The following is a 16,674-nucleotide window of genomic DNA, read 5'->3' on the forward strand; positions in this document are numbered from 1 at the left end:
TTTGGAAACATCTACCAAAAAATTGAAAAGACGGGACTGTGACTAGGTACCATTTTTACTGCCATTATTTCAGATAAAGAGACAGATGCACAAAAAGAAACAGAACCTTGTCTTGGTCTCAGAGCCAGAAGACAGATACAGATAACTTAGTTAAGCTCTGAGATATTTCTCCATTGCCTACTAAAGTGGAACCTTGAGGAATGCCTACCAGAGAGATACAAGGAAGAAGATAAGCCAGCAAAGAACTCCACTATAACAGAGATAAGAATACAATGATGTTAATGACAATGATCACCATCCCTACTGCCTCTTTCTCTCTCCCTTCCCTTCTCTTTTCTTCCTGAAGTGTTCAGTTCCAAAGCCTTGGATGGGACAAAGCAGGGTGGATGTTTAGGCCGGGTGAGGGATTGTGGCCCAGAGTGGAGTGCTGGGTGCCAAATAGGGTCATGAAAATGTCTACAGAGGAGATTAGTATAGCATGGAGAATCAGGATGGGGTGAAGAGTGTGTCCACAGAAGGGAGGCCCAACATCAGCTACCAGGCCTAAGCAGGATGATGAAGGCATACCTGCCAAAGAGCAGCCGGTATGGGAAGTCAGAGTGGCTGCATTCAGAGAATAGTTGCATGCAGGGAAATTGAATGAACACAGAATATCTTAAGAATAACTGAAGACAGTTTCTTACAGTTAGAAAAGGGAGTTATATATATAGAGGGGTAGAAAACCCAATGAATTTAGTATTAGATTAAAATTATTATAGGTATCCATGTAAAGTCATGTCTTTCAATATATAGACTGATATCGTTAGAAGAGCAGACGTTAAGTGTTTATCTGTGTAAATGTGACTATATCTCTACATATTCCCTAGCCGTCCACCTGAGGGCCTGCCCTCAGTGAATCCCTGACGAACACAACTAGCACCCCAGGTCTTGGTTTCTAATCCAGCCTAAGTCCATTTTCCATTAAAAGGAACCAGCCTCCTTGAAGAAGTGGCTGAATCCTGGGCTGAGCAGGAAAGCACAGGCTGAAAGGGAGGATTTTTTTGAACTAGAAAGCAAGAAAGTACTCAAAGAATGATGGGAAAATGGTATAAGGACCAAGCTGTAGGGCCTGTCACTGGTGAAATCTGAGACATGTTGTGCACCAAAATTCATCATAGTAACTGATTATAATGCATTGAATAAAAAGGGAAACTGAGGTTCATATAAATTAATAAATAAAAACTGAAAGGTTGAGGAGGAGCAAGGTGTCTGCATAGTTTCATGGTAACTCCCCACAAAATATTTATTAACTGCAAAGGTGAAAGTAGTCATGTTTACAGCCAAGAAGACTGGCAGACATCATCTCAAGTGAATGCCATCAGGAATGGAGCAAATGAAATCATGAGTCACTTGACTGGATCCAATAAGAAAGCAGCATCACTTCCGTGATATTCCTGCCAAAGATGCAGATATCAGATAAATGCAAACTGAGGGGCATTCAGCAAAGTAACTGGTAATCTTCAAATGTGCAAATGGCATGAAAGTCAACCAAAGAGTGAAAACTGTTCCAGAGTGAAGGAGACGCTAAGGAGACATGACAACTGAAAGCAACGCAGGAATCTGAACTGGATCCTGTTGCCATGGAGACATAATTAGGACAATTGGTGGAACTGAGGAGTAGATTGTGGTAGTAAATCAATGTTAATCTCCTGACTTTGATGGTTGCATTGTGGTTTTGTTGAAAAATGTCCTTGTTTGCAGTAAGTACACACTAAAGATTAAGATGTAAAAAAAGAAAAAGTTCTGTGTACTGAACTTACACTTTGCCTGTAACTTTGAGATAATTTTTTAAATCAATATATTTGTTTTCACAACTCTAATAATTTCTCAAGTGAAATTTTCAGAAACCTGGATGCAGTAGAACTCTTCCTAAAAATGACAATGCCATCTTCGAGTTCCAAGAACAATAAAGTATACAAAATGCCTCAGCCTATTAAAGGGAAATTTAGTGAAAGAAGAAAATGCATTAGCTAAAACTTCTCAAGAATTCTAAATTGTTTGGCAAGTAGACTATTTATGTTAGTTTTTGCAAGTTTTTGAATTATAATAGTTGTATTTTTCAACGCTTTCTAAGTGTAATAAACCATCATCTTTAATATAATGCCTCAATTTGTTATGCAAAAATAAATGAAAATAATAACAGTAATAATAAATAGCTACTGTTCGTTGAACATTTATTATGTATACTCTGCTATGAGGTATGCGATATTATTATTTACAGCTTGCATATCAGAAAAACGATGTTTAAATAGGTTAAGAAATTGCCCATAAATAGGGATACTAATGTATAGTATAGCCAACTTTTGGACCCACGTTTTTCACACTCCAAAGTCCGTATTAATAATTCCTGCCCTCTGATGCCTCCCATAGAAGCCCAAAGAAGGGAATTTTAGGAAGGATACGAGAAGCCTGGGCTTCCCTCTAGAGTCCCCCTCTCCTTCACTGTTTACTCCCAATCCAATCTATTACCAAGTCCTGCTGTTTTCATTTTACAATTCTACCCCTCTTCTCCCCATGTTAGTTAAGGCCTCACCATTTTCCTCCTGCTTCCTGGCAACAGGTTTCCTCTCTTCCGATTCTTATCTCAGCCTTTTTCGATGTCTCCACGTTGTTGTCAGAGTGATCAGTCTAAAATGCGCATCTGAATATCACAATGTGCTTAAAGTTCTATATGGAATAAAGACTCCTTTGTGGTTCTAATTACCTTTTGGTTAAGGTCAAAACATGGCACCCAAGTCTTTCCGTGTCCAGTCTCTGGATATCTCTTCAGCCTCACTAACTATGAGGTCCCATGCAAATGTCCCCCATGCTGTGTGCTCAAGGAACTCTTGTGGGATTTATAATTCTCCGAATACACCAACACACCCTAATGCAAAACTAATGTGTGCCCTTCAGCAAGTGTGACTATGTCTCACCAGTGTTTTCTGGCATTCTCCCCTTCCCCAAACAGGCTGAGCTGGGTACCCTTTGGAATTCCCAACACATTTCTGTAAAGACCTCTTTTGTATAATCTATCGCAATTTATATAACCTTCCTTCATCACACTGAGCTCCTCGAAAGTGGGATTAGAGCTTGTTCGTCGTTGTATACCTCCTAATGGCTGGATCAAAGAGGGTGCTATAGAAAGACCCCACTGAATGAGTGAGCGAGTGAGTGAATAATCATCAGTGAATTATCAGTTGTATTAAATGCTACAGAGAGGCAAAATGACAGAAATAGTGATTTTCTGGAGAAAATCTGACTAGGGGGTTAGATAATTTGAGTAGGAAGACAGCAGGGGAAGTTTTCAAACAAGTACACAGAAAGCTGGTTGGCTGAACCTAAGTTCTGAGTAAACGTGCTTCAAACACTAGGTGCCCTCAGTCCCAGAGGTATGTGATGGCTTTAACAAATGAATTAGTTCATACTTGTGAATAGGTAATGCAAGCACATCGTATAAAATTCCAAACTGTAAAGCTCCCTCCCCTCTCCGTGCCCATCTCCAGCCCCTCAGTTCCTGGTGCAGAAGGAACCACAATAAATAACCATTTAGAGTGCTTTTGTTTTCTAAGATTCTGTCTTCATAACCTGGCAATGATTTATAGGAAATAAATGTAAATTGATGATTTGTACCATGGATATGTAAACAAGAGGCAAAGGTAAATAAATCTTGCAGGTGGCACTCTATTTCCATCTGCAAAGCTGCCAAACTCGTACTTGCCCCTGGAGACGAAAGCAACTGTGTACTGGACATTCCAGTGTGCTTATTTATCGAAATCTGTAAGACTGGTCCTAGATGAGCTTAGAAAAATGTAAGTAATGGCACACGAATATTAACATAGGTGATCGAATAGAAGATATAACGTGATTTGGAGGAATCTGCGTTTGTAAAATATTCTTCCTGAGCTGTGTTTTGTTTAATTGAAGCCGCAGACATGGCTGTCGGATGACTTAGTTGTTAATTAGTTGTCCATTAGTCTTCATTTCCTTATTAGGGAAAAGCAAATGTATGCTAATGTGTTGGAGGCAACTTAATCTATTGAATTTCATCTTTATTCCCTATTAACCCCCGAGATTTTTCATTAATATATATGAAACTTGGACATGCACAGTGACAGTTCACCCTAACACGCTGAATACAAGGCTAGTTTGCGCATATAAAGTTAGTTACGACCATTTGGACTTTGATTTAAAAACTAGGAAATTGGGGGTTGGGGGTGCCTGGATGGCTCAGTTGGTTAGGTAGGTGTCTGATTTTGGCTCAGGTCATAATCTCCCTGTTTGTGAGTTCGAGCCCCATGTCGGGCTCTGTGCTGACATCTCAGAGCCTGGAAGAACCTGCTTCGGATTCTGTGTCTCCCTCTGTCTCTGCCCCTCCCTGGCCCGTGCTGTGTGTGTGTGTGTGTGTGTGTCTCAAAAATAAACATTAAAATTAAAAAAAAAAAAAACCCTAGGTAATTTTTATGAAGTGGAAAGTGGTAAAAAACTTATTTTGTGCAATTTTTAAAGCTACAATATAATTAATACATACTGAGCATAAAAGTTACCTTAGATGCTACAAATTAGGCTGGCTATTAATAATAACAGTGTTGCTGTGTGCATCCCTGCTCCTGTTATGGCGTGACACACTCATTAGGGCTTCTGAATTAGATTTTTTTTCCATCCTGCGGGTTTGGGCAAAGTTGAATTTTTTTTTTTTTTAATGTATGCATTAAGGCAAGGCTTTAGAAATGTATTTTTCAGCTTTGGAAAGATATGGAAATTAAGCAGACTAATCACTGCAGCAACCAGAGACTAAAAATAAAAAGTAATTTAGTCAGAATGAGATTGCTTCTCCACTTCTGAGGGTGATTGGTGGGAATGATGATGTCATGTCTTGTAAATACTGTTCATGATTCTCACAGCCTGAAATGGTGGCAGAGACGGCACTGGTCCTCTGTCAGTTCAAAGGAACCAACACATAGACTTCATCCAGCACTCAGAAATGGGGTGGCCCTGGGGAGATATGTCAAGGCACTTGGAGGATGTGGTGTGCTGCTGGCCAGCCGCTCTGCCTGACCTGCTAACCCCTGGAGCCTGGCAGCCTGGCCCAGCTTTCCTGCTCACTCTGTCGTCGGGAATGCAGGCCAGGTGCTCCAAGCCAAGGGGCCATCCCTTGACATTCCTCTTGCTGTGGAAATAGTGAAAATTCTCTCCGACATTCTTGGCAAACTTTGCAAAACTTAGCTCATTTTAGACTCCAGCTTTCTCCAATGTATTCTTAGCATTAGGCCGCTCTTTGGTCCCAAGATTCTTATTTATGTCTTTTTAACTAACATACCTCCAAGAAAGTTCTCTAAGTGGCCCCTGGGGATTCTTTAGATTCCTTCTCAGTTTCCTGTTTGTCAAGGCCATTTTTAAATAAGAGTGTCAGAGATTCCCAAGTGAATTTGGGTCATTTCCCATTTTAGAGATCCTGCCCAGAAGGTCACACTTATCTTCACTCTCAATGTTTTGAACTCTGCTTCCTGAGAACTGAGGATATAGGTCTGCCCATAAGCAACATTCCCTGTGTTGGCAATGGAAAGGAACTAGCTAATGAGGTCACTTTCTCAGTATGGAATTCAGTGAAATGAAAACAAGTATTTATTGAACATTGACTTTGCTCCAGGCACTTTGCCATAAAGATATGGCTGAGGAATGTGGGAGGCAAACCATTAAACTAATAATTTTCTTCTTTTTTAACTAATAATTTCAATACAATGGGATAAATCAATCAAAAGAGGTATGTGCAATGGATAGTGGCAGTACAAGGGCAAGAGTGTACTGTGTCTAGGGAAAATGGCACTAACTGGGCTTTTGGAAAGAAATAAAAGTCAATGAGGCCAACATAAAGGTAGAAGGACTTCCAGGTAGAAGGAACCAGCATTGTGCAAAGTCCTGGATGTATGAACTAACAAGGTTTGCTGTCATCAGCAACTTCTCAGTTCTTCCTTTTTATTTTTTTTGAAAAATCTTTAATGTTTATTTATTTTTGAGAGAAAGAGAGACAGTGTGAGTAGGGGAGGGCAGAGAGAGACTTGAGACACAGAATCTGAAGCAGGCTCCAGGCTCTGAGCTGGCAGCACAGAGCCCGATGCGGGGCTCAAACCCACGAGCATCGAGATCATGACCTGAGCCACCCAGGCGCCTTGGTTTTTCCTTTTTAAAAATTAAAGTTAGCATAACTGTTATTCTTAAATGTTGTTTGTCTTATTTTGTTTCTGAAGCGATATATGTTTGGTTTAGATATTGATATTACACAGAAATGTGTGCCAAGTAAGAATCTTCCATAGCCTCAACCTTCAGGGATATGCTATTACCTGTCTAGTATATACGTGTCTAGATCTTTTTTTCTTACATCTGTACCAAACTAGAATCATACTTATTCTTTGGCAACCTGCTTCTAAGTCAGTACATATAACTAAATGTTTTATACTCTATCCTCAATTTTTGGTATTTTGTATCCCATTGTTCAGGTTGAGTGGCAGTGTAGTGTAGTAATTAAACATGGAAGTCTTAGAGTCAGATGAATCCCAGCTATACCACTAGTAACTGTGTGGCCCTGGGTGAGTCGCTCAACCATTCTGTGTAACCAAACCAATGTGAGTTCTCTCCTTGGTGACTCATAGATAGAAACTATACCTGGTGAGTTGTCACACAAAGGAAACTTTATTTGCAGCAAATAAGAAGATGATGGGGAATAACTTCCAAAGCCATGACTCCCCAAGCAAGAGTGAATGGGCTTCTACCTAGAGACAGGTATAAGGTCATGCATGCACCTCAAGGAAACACTGTATGCTTTATAAATGAGGCTTGTGCTCCTCCTTGGGCAGAGATTTTAGTGTAATAATGAGATAAAGGTAAATGTTGGTCATCCCAGAGGTGACTCCATGGTCCATCTGCACAGGCGTGAGTTGGGGGTTTAGCTCAAACTGGTCTGGATAGTCTGGGCCACCAGAACTCTTCCTCTGGGCAGTCATTATTGCTTGAGTGCTATTTTCGGTTTCCATCATGGGATGTTATGCCTGTAGGGTTCATTGCCTGAGTTAAGAGATACTTTGGGAAGAAGAGCTTAAGGAGAAATGTGGGCCAAAAAAAATCCTACAAAAAAATCATATATATATATATATATATATATATATCCCACTTTATACATATATATGTGTATATATATATATATATATATATATATATCTCCCACTATATATATACATATATCCCACTATATATATATATATATATATACATATATATATATATATATGTATATATATATATATATCACATCTTTATCCACTCATCTATTGATGGGCATTTACATTGCTTCCATATCTTGGCTATTGTAAATAATGCTACAATAAGCATGGGGGTGCATATATCTTTTCGAATTAGAGTTTTGGTTTTCTTTGGGTAAATACCCAACAGTGAAATTACTGGATCATATGGCATTTCGATTTTTCATTTTTGAGGAACATGCTTTTTACCACAGTAGCTGCACTGGTCCCTGTTGACTGATATTTGTGCTATTTCCAATTCTTTACATGTTTTGGCTACTAAAGAATCTTCCAAGGCAAGTTATGAATTGCCCTTAACCTCTAATGCATTTGAGCACCTGTTTCTTTCTGAATTACCAACACTCAACAACAGCGTATAAGCACTTAATAAATGCTACTCATGGTGTTGACTCCCTTGGAGGCAGCACAAAATGGGGTGAGTGGGGGTACAGTAGAGTGGCTTCTAGGCTAGACCAAAGGACTCCACTGCAAGTTTTCTGTCTGCAGAGATGCCCTGACAGGAAGGCATATGCTAAGCATAGACTGGGAAAGGAAGCAGGAAGATTGGGACCTGAGATGTCAAGCTGGGCTGGAAAGAAGCCAGAGAATGTGTGTAGGCCAGAAATATATGGCCAGTGATGACCTTGAGTTCAAAGAACTCAAAAGGATGCCCTGGGATCCAAATATTTTTTTTTTTTAATTTTTTTTTCAACGTTTTATTCATTTTTGGGACAGAGAGAGACAGAGCATGAATGCGGGAGGGGGCAGAGAGAGAGGGAGACGCAGAATCGGAAACAGGCTCCAGGCTCTGAGCCATCAGCCCAGAGCCCGACGCGGGGCTCGAACTCACAGACCGCGAGATCTTGACCAGGCTGAAGTCGGACGCTTAACCGACTGCGCCACCCAGGCGCCCCATGGGATCCAAATATTTTAGGAAAAAAGGTGTAGCATACTTTTTTGTGAGATGCTTCACTATATATAGTTCTCATTAATCTGTAGATAGAAATAAAGTTATATTAATATTGATAAGGGCCAAAAACAGTCCCCCCCCAAGATGGACCACTTGACATGAAGATTATTTTGAGTTAAAAAGTAATCAAAACCCAGCAGATTCAGAAAAAGCTCTTTACCTCCCCCACAAATGCCGAAAAGAACTTAGATAAGGACCTGCTCCAGGAAAAGAGCTGTCACCATAGATAACTACATTATGATATGAAGTAAGTACGGTAGACATGGAGGAACCTAGCAAGGCCTGCTTTTTCAAAGTCTTCTCTTTGTCCCACTGTTTCTGAGTGGCCCAGCAAACATTGACTTAGCAAACATTTACTCTTTTTTATTCTTCCTGAAGATTGCATTCCTTCCCTTTGAAGACCCAGCCCCTCACCCCTTGTCTTTGGTTCAGAATGATGCATATACCTCTTTTTGCCTATCTTTAGAATTTCCATGTCTATGTGGATTTGTCATACGCTGTTAAGTTTGATTTTCTCCTGTTAATTGGTCTCATGTCAATGTGATTTTTAGTCCGGCTAGAAGGACTTTGAAAGGGACAGGATTCTTTCATAATATGAGTTCCAAAACTACAAGGCTCTTCCCTCTCATGTTGGCAGGGGAAGTCAGCTTCTTTCTCTCAGTCTCCCTGGACCATTTCCCGGGGTCAGGGGGCTGGGAGATTCTCAAATGCACAAGGACAAATTTACTCACCCCAAGGTGCCTCACCAGTCACAGCCTCAAGTGCAGGAAACACTGCAGAGAACCTGCTCTGCTATTTCCTCCTCCCCCACCATTCTCCCCACCCCTGCCCCCAGGGTAAGTGTGCTTTGCTGTGTTCTTTGGCAGAGTTTGTGTAAGATGGGATATGGAGTGAGAGGGAAGAATGACCCTATCTCCAAGTCTGGGTCTAGAGTGCTGGAGAACTTAACTCTTTATTTCTCTCCCTAAACTCAGTCTCTGCAGAAGTCCCAAACATGTCCCCTGAGGCAGAATTGGGGAAAAGGAAAGGACTACAGACAGATATCAGCCATGCCCTCCATTGTTTTTATTTGTCTTTTTAGCCACTCAAGCACAAACATTGACTGACCATTGTAGTGGGTTTAATGTAAATCCCAATTCCCTGACTTTTTCTGTACCTAGGGGTGGATTCTCCCCCAACTCCCTCCTTGAATCTGGGCTGGCCTGTGACTGGCTTTGGTCAGCTGCATGTGGCTGAAGTGATGGTGTGTGTGTCAGTTTCAAGCTTACACCTCAGGAGGCCTTGGGTGCTTCTGCCCACTCTTGGCTCCTCACCAGGCCCTGAAAACAACCCAGCTTTGACTACTGGCTGATGAAAAATCACCTCAGCCCACAGCCAAGCGCCTGCCCAGCAGAACCCAGAAGAGCTGTCCTGCCAAGCCCAGCCAAGATCAGCAGAGTTGTATCGATGACTTGCTTTCACATGAGTGATGCCAGGGAGACCAGGAGAACCATCCGGCTAAACCACTGACTTGTGAACTAAGTAAGGTCTGTGCCATTTGAAGCCACTGTATTTTCTCTTGGTGACACAGCATCATTGTGACAATGGATAACAGGTATAACCCTCTTTCTGACCTCCAAAATCAATATCATTTTTCTTTTCTTTTCTTTTTTTTTTGGGGGGGGGGGGTCAAATATCTCTCTGAGAAGCTCAACAAATAGCCAAACTCTAGTTCTCAGTCTAGATTCAGTCCAGACACTCTACTGCCCGTACAACAGTCTGTGGGAAAGACACTATAGCCAGAAGAAGATACTTTAATTTAGCAGATGTCCAGAAATCCTAAAGGAAAGCTAGTCGGCCTACTGGGAGAGACATACATGAGGAGTAAGTGCAGTAACGCCCTACAAATCTTCAATAAGGCCACAAAGATTCCAGTAAGTGTGGTGGGATGGCATTTCTTGTGAAACCAGTGAGGGAGGCCAATCTCCTCATTTTGAACTGAGTTGGAGCTGAAATGAGACCAAGAGCCGCCAGAACCAGAAAGGAGATGCCGCGCTGCCCCAGGCCTTGGAACCCAGGCTCCAGCTAAGTTTACCTACGATCTCTGATGGCAGGGAAGCCCTGCAATGGGAATCCGAATGATATATTTGTTAGGGTCAGGCGTAAGGCAGGGTAAAGATAGGAGTCAGAGGCTAAAAAATTTTAGCAGTCAAAGGCTTTATTTGGGAACTAAGGTCTCAGGCGAGGTTCCGTGACTCAGGGAGAGAGAGAGAGAGAGGAGTCAGGGAAGTCGCCCCCAGGTGTGGTGGGGTGGGGTTTTTAAGCTGCAGCTTCCGGGTTTAGGTCCGGGTGGGCCTTTTTCTCGTCAGGTCGTGCTGTCGCTTGGTGATTGGTTGACCTCCAATTCGTTCTGGCAGCTACTAGGGGCTTTTCGTTGGGTTGCACTGGCAAGATGACGGTCCCCTCTACTGTGGTTCCAAGGACATCCTAACAATATTAACTTGTTTATAACCTGTCTCTACACTTCTTCCAGGATGCCAAGTGGCCTCCTCTAATTCTAACCCCTAGGTTGCCACTGCTCCATGTTGTAACCTCCAGGGGTAAAGTTCTTTGGGACAAGATAAGGGGAGAGCTTTGTCAGGTACGTGAAGGGTGATCCCTGACCACAGACTGCTCTTCTCCATCTGACTGATTGCAAGGCAGCTTCTCTTCCCTCAGGGTCCCCTTCCTCATCATTTGTGATTTCTAGGGACTTTGAACGGAGCCTGCACACCTGGGGCAGATGAATAGAGCTTGCCCACCCAGGCGGCTCTGAAAGGTTCCCCTGGGCTCTCCTGATGGAGTTCCTTTCTGACTGGGGCCTGCCAGCCACACCAAAGCTGACCACAGCCCAGCAAACAGCTACCGCAAGGCAACAGGCCAGTAGCTGGAAATCTACGGATTGACAGCTGGGTGCGGAGAAAGCGATAAACGATAAGTTGTTGATTGATTTCTAGTTCTGTTTACCCTTTTGAGTAATAAAAAACAAAAAAAAGTGAGGGTGAATGTATGAAACAGGGTAAGGCCCTGTGAGGTAGTTCACGTGGGTCCTGCTCCCTGATAACCTTTTCTAGACATTTTCCCACTACAGTCATACTTATGTGGGTGTGGTCCTAATTGTTTGGTACCTGACCTTGGGGTGATTTGGGGCAGGGGAATATTGACTTGGTGTGTGACCTAGATAAAGGGAGTGGTTAAGCGTCTGGGCTCAGGACTGGTCAGTTTGCATATCAAAGTCACAAGCAAGTCGTTTGCTATCTCTAGGAATTAGCTCACCCTAAGAGGGCCAGTCCCTCCTCAAGTCTGAAAGGCCCCTACATGCCAAAGCACCGTAAAATACAGAAACTTAAAAATATATATATATGATAAACACAGCAGGCTGGGAGAATATGCATCCTCCATATCTGCCCTGAACACCCAAATTCTCAAGACACTTGACAGCTTCTGGGCCTTCCCTCAAGGCCACACAGCTTAGGACTCGGCATTCTGCCCTCTAACTATTTACAGAAGTCATTCGTAGCACCTCAGTCCAGCTCTCTTGTCCCAGAGCAGTTCTTTGCTTTTCCAGGAAACCAACGGGATGAGAGTCCAGGGCCGGGACTTCCTCCTCAGGGTGTTTGACAAGGACTGACGTACTCTAGGCCCTTTGAATACGAGAAGTTCCAGACACACCCAACCTTGACTGTAGTTTCTTGAATGCTGAATGCTGGAACTTAGGTAGAAGGACAGAAGCAAAAACATTTCAATATGAGGGACCCACTGACAGATTGTTCGGTGAGTAGCTCAGTGTGGTTTTGCGCCTGTGTGTGAGAGGGTGGCCTTAGAGGGATATGTTTATATATTAATGGGTTTTAACTTAAGAAATCTGAGACGTTTGGAAGACAAACATGTTAGATACTGGCTGTGATACAAAAGTCTTGTGGCTTTTCTTTGGTTCGATTTAAAAGACAGTGCTTTCTAGCAAGTGACGGGTCAAGGTAATAGTCATCTTTTATTCTCATATTGTTGGAAAGACTTGGAGTGGGTATAGCATCATATTTGCTTGCAGATGGTGGCTGTTTGGAAAGCATTCGTAAGATATACACCGACGGTGCCAACATCGTGTGTAGAGTGGCTACCCAAACACTCAGAATCTGCAGCTGATTTGGGGTTCTGAGAATGCAGTAGGGTGGAGGGCTTTGGCATATTTTCCCATAACATTTAGAGTCAATAACTGCAATACGTGCAAGAGGAAGGACGGGCTCCCCACGCTGCCTGCCCTACGGTGGTTCTCAGACAGGCTTCCCAACATGTTTGTTTAGTCCTGGGGAGCATTACCAAACAGAAGATTGGCCAAAAGTCCGAGGACAGTGTGAGGTCATTAGCAGCAATTTAGGAAATAAGGAGCAATTAAAATAAGGTGTGTGTGTGTGGGGGGGGAAGGGGGTATATATGCTCTGAACAGAAAATAATCAAGAATCATCAGCGTGTTAGCCCAATAAATGATGCCAAAAAACTGAAATTGGTGACATCGGAAGCAAGGGGTTACGTTCATTCATCCCACAAGTATTTTATCAAAAAACAAAACAAAACAAAAACCACCAACAATAACAAACTGGATAAACAGATAAATGAGGGCTGTAATAAAGCCATAAAGAAAAAAAAAAAAGCAACAGGGGCGCCTGGGTGGCTCAGTCGGTTAAGCGTCTGACTTGGTTTTGGCTCAGGTCATAGTCTCATCTCACCTGAGTCTCATCTCAAGTCATAGTCTTGCATAGTTTCTTGAGTTCGACCCCCACGTCAGACTCTGTGCTGACAGTGCAGAGCCTGCTTGGGATTCTCTCTCTCTCCTCTCTCTGCCCCTCCCCTGCTTGCTCTCTCTGTCTCTCTTGAAATGAATAAACATAAGAAAAGTTTTTAAAATAAATTAAAAAGAAAAAAGCAACAGAATTAACGGTTTCATTGTTGTTTATTCAATGGACAGAGCACAGGCTTAGAGCAGATGGAGCCGTAAGTGCTCCGCCACAAAATGAGTTCATGAATCAGATGAGCTAAATGACACGAAGTCATAATTGCTAGTAATATTATTAGTGATGATGTAATAGCAGATTCTACCTACTTTTACTCTTTTAAATGCAAAAGTAAATATGTGTCTAATGTAAAAACAAAAATTCCAACAGTATGGTTGTATATAGATTTTAAGACTGAAAATTCCCCCCTTTAATAAGCATGCATATAATTTAAAATATGTTTTAATAAAGGTATATCAATATAATGTTTCCTTTGCAATCCTATGTTACTTTATCTAATGCATTTAAAAATATTCTGAGTAAAATATAGATTTCACAAGACTGCCAAAGGGACCCATAATACAAAAAATATTTTAAAATCTCTTTTGTTGGAGCACCTGGGTGGCCTAATCGGTTAAGCGTCTGATTTCGGCTCAGGTCATGATCTCACGGCTTGTGACTTTGAACCCCGCATTGGGCTCTGTGCTGACAGCTTGGAGCCTGGAGCCTGGAGCCTGCTTCGGATTCTGTGTCTCCCTGTCTCTCAAAAATAAATAAAAATTTTTAAAAATTAAAAAAAAAAACTCTTCTGTTAAGTTCATGCTCCAATGGGCAAGATAGGCTAATAACTGGGCTATTCAACATCAGACAGCTTAGTCAGTGTCCATGCTCAAAAATGGGCTAAATATTGTGTAGGCTCTTAACCAATCTTAAGAGTGGCAAAATTTATTTGAAGAAGGTTTGTTTTTTTTTTAAGTTCCGGTTTTGAAAAGGAACAGAATTGGCTCTGGGCCTTAAGGTCTTGAAGTTTACAAGTTTAGCTTCTACACCTACAAAAAAAAAAAAAAAAAATGCCAACTGAAGTCATTTTCAAATCTATGTACAAGGAAGTGGATAGGATCAAATTGTCTCCAAATGAAATAATCCAATTATTTTTAAAAAGCAGCACCTTCTTATGAAATAATACCATAGAGATAGATCATGGGCAAATAACAAGCTATAACCAAGTTTATATTTTTATCCACTCCTGTGGTATCCAGGTCGGGACCTGTCAAATCAGGCATTCTGGGCTTCACCTAGTCTGTCCCTTCCCTTAACATCATCAGCTATTGAAACAGTACCAGGCTGTGGGACTGCTCCTTTAATCTGGCTTAGATGCCAATCTGAGCTTTCTACCTCAGTGGCTCTGCCTGGGTCATGGGATATTAACTGGCCCTAAGACAGAAGACACTGGCACAATGGCCCATGGCTTCTGTGGGATTCTGGTTCTTCACAGATATAAGGAAGCAGGTCGGGTCTGGCATAGACGTCCTATGGCCCACAGCATCCCTGGTGTACACATCGAGATATGTGATATGCCATCCACGTTTCATAGACTGCTGTTTCCTCATCTGGAGTAAGAGGAAGAAAGGATGGAATAGACTATGTTCTTTAATGTTCTGTATCTCATAATTTATGATGGTGTGCCATGGGGATTCCAAATGTTACCCAGGTAATCCCTTAGAGGGACAGTGGTTTGAAATATGATCCCCCATGAATCAAGATTCACATGAAATCAGTAGCACGGTGCCTGTCATATGAAAGACATCCAACAAAACTTATCTGATTAAATATAAGTGGAATATCATAGTTTATTTGACCTATGAGGATGCCACTGTCCAAAAAGTTTCCATACTGCCATCTACAATACAAATGGACTATTCTCGAATAACTGAATTTAACCTTAATCATTCAAATTGTAGAAAGTCAAAAAGAGCTGCTAGTCCAGGGTTGATACAGAGTGCATTTAGAAGTTATCTAATTATGTCATATGCCAATTGCTTTGATTACTGCATTTTTTTGTAATGACAGCATTTATACAACAGAATTTGCTTACAAATGCTGGGCAAAAATATTTTTGTAAAGACTGAATAGGAGGGGCATCTGGGTAGCTCAGCAGGTTAAGCATCAGACTCTTGATTTCTGCTCAGGTCATGATGTCTCAGTCGGTCGTGGGATTGAGTCCTGTGATGGACTCTGAGCTGACAGGCTCTCTCTCTCTCAAAATAAATAAATAAATGAAGAAAAAAAAAAAAAAAGACTGAATGGGAAATGCCTGTGTGTACTAGTTGTGTTGTGAAGGGATTTTTTTAGGGGCTTAGAAATGTCCCAAATATTCTACCACTAGCCTGGACTCTCTCTATCAGGAAAAAAACACATAACTTTTTTCCTAGGGATTCATGAGCCCTAGGAGAGACAACATGTTAATAAAAATTCATATGGAGATGTAAGATCGATAGCAGGTCTTTTCCTGGAATGAATATTTGGTAGGGTTGGAGTATTTGAAAGCTCAACTGGGTGGGAAAAGAACACCAAAACTTCACCTCCTGTACGACTTTGAGTAGAGAAAACCCTTCTTGTACTGGTTGATGACATTACGAAGCCATTTGTGCTAATCATAGCACTTAAAGGTAACTATTACTCTGAGTAAACTTAGTGTAATTATACTGATAAGCTATTTATAAATATATTTATTTCTGAAGGTTTCTCTAATTGATTGGCTCACCTAATATTTCTAATCACAGTTCTGCCCCTAACTAATGAAGTTATTTTCAGCTCTTTGGCATTTCACTATAAAATAAAAGGATTAGATGTTAATGATTTTCAAGCTATGCTCCATGGAATCCCTTCAGTGGTCTCTCTGGTGCATTAGAGTGGAGTGGGAAGGAGAGAGGTGGGATAGGAAAGGGAGAGCCAAAGCCAAGGTCAAGAGATTTCATACGCTCAAAGCAGATATGTTCCAAGGTTTTCTGATCTCACACACACACACACACACACACACACACGCACGGCAAGATGGTCCTGGATTCCACTTTGACATTTATGCAAGTCTGCTTTTCACAGATTTTTATCTTTAAGTTTCAGTGGATGGGACATGATGAAAGGTACAGAATCACTGTTTCCAAAGAAGGGGTTGTGCTGAAATACTGGAAGTATTCTTAGCTATTCTTTTATTTACCAATATCACCTTTATCTCACGTAGATCAGGGTTTGTCAGGGAGTGTCTGGTACATTGCATGTAGGGTTAGAGATAAAAAATCTCTCCATTGCTGTAATAAGAAGAACATCCTGTTGTCACCTGAGCACTAAGTTAACAACACAATGTATTCAGAAGCTTTTGAACTAGTGTGTGCCTGGGCATCCTGGAGTTTAGGGAATGGGTTATAAGTGTACCTGAGACATGAATCTCGGCAACCCTAAAACTGGCAGGATGTGGTTGGGGGACAGAGCTCATGGGCCAATTTCCTCTGCCTGGAACAACTTCGCTCATTTACCACACTGTCCTCGTACAAATAGCATTTTCTAGATGTGTCATAATGTGAAAACAGTTAGGAAGTACCAGTCT

At 41.6% G+C, this 16,674-nt stretch overlaps 1 protein-coding gene across 6 annotated transcripts in view; it reads left to right on the forward strand.

Annotated features, from left to right (window-relative positions):
- The first annotated feature begins 11,935 nt into the window (after positions 1–11,935).
- NOSTRIN (nitric oxide synthase trafficking) overlaps positions 11,936–16,674 on the forward strand; it is a 58,767-nt gene continuing 54,028 nt past the window's right edge. For 4 of the 6 annotated variants that reach the window (XM_025934807.2, XM_086718825.1, XM_086718823.1 and 1 more), the window contains exon 1: positions 11,936–12,075. In XM_025934807.2, coding sequence (XP_025790592.1) covers positions 12,049–12,075 — 27 coding nt within the window. In that variant the 5' untranslated portion in view covers positions 11,936–12,048. The remainder of the gene's footprint in view (positions 12,076–16,674) is intronic. The other 2 variants (XM_086718826.1, XM_086718827.1) reach the window with 1 other exon arrangement.

Source organism: Puma concolor, chromosome C1 (genome assembly GCF_028749965.1).
Source record: "Puma concolor isolate L17-30 chromosome C1, mPumCon1.1.hap2, whole genome shotgun sequence".
NCBI classification, from domain to species: domain Eukaryota; kingdom Metazoa; phylum Chordata; class Mammalia; order Carnivora; family Felidae; genus Puma; species Puma concolor.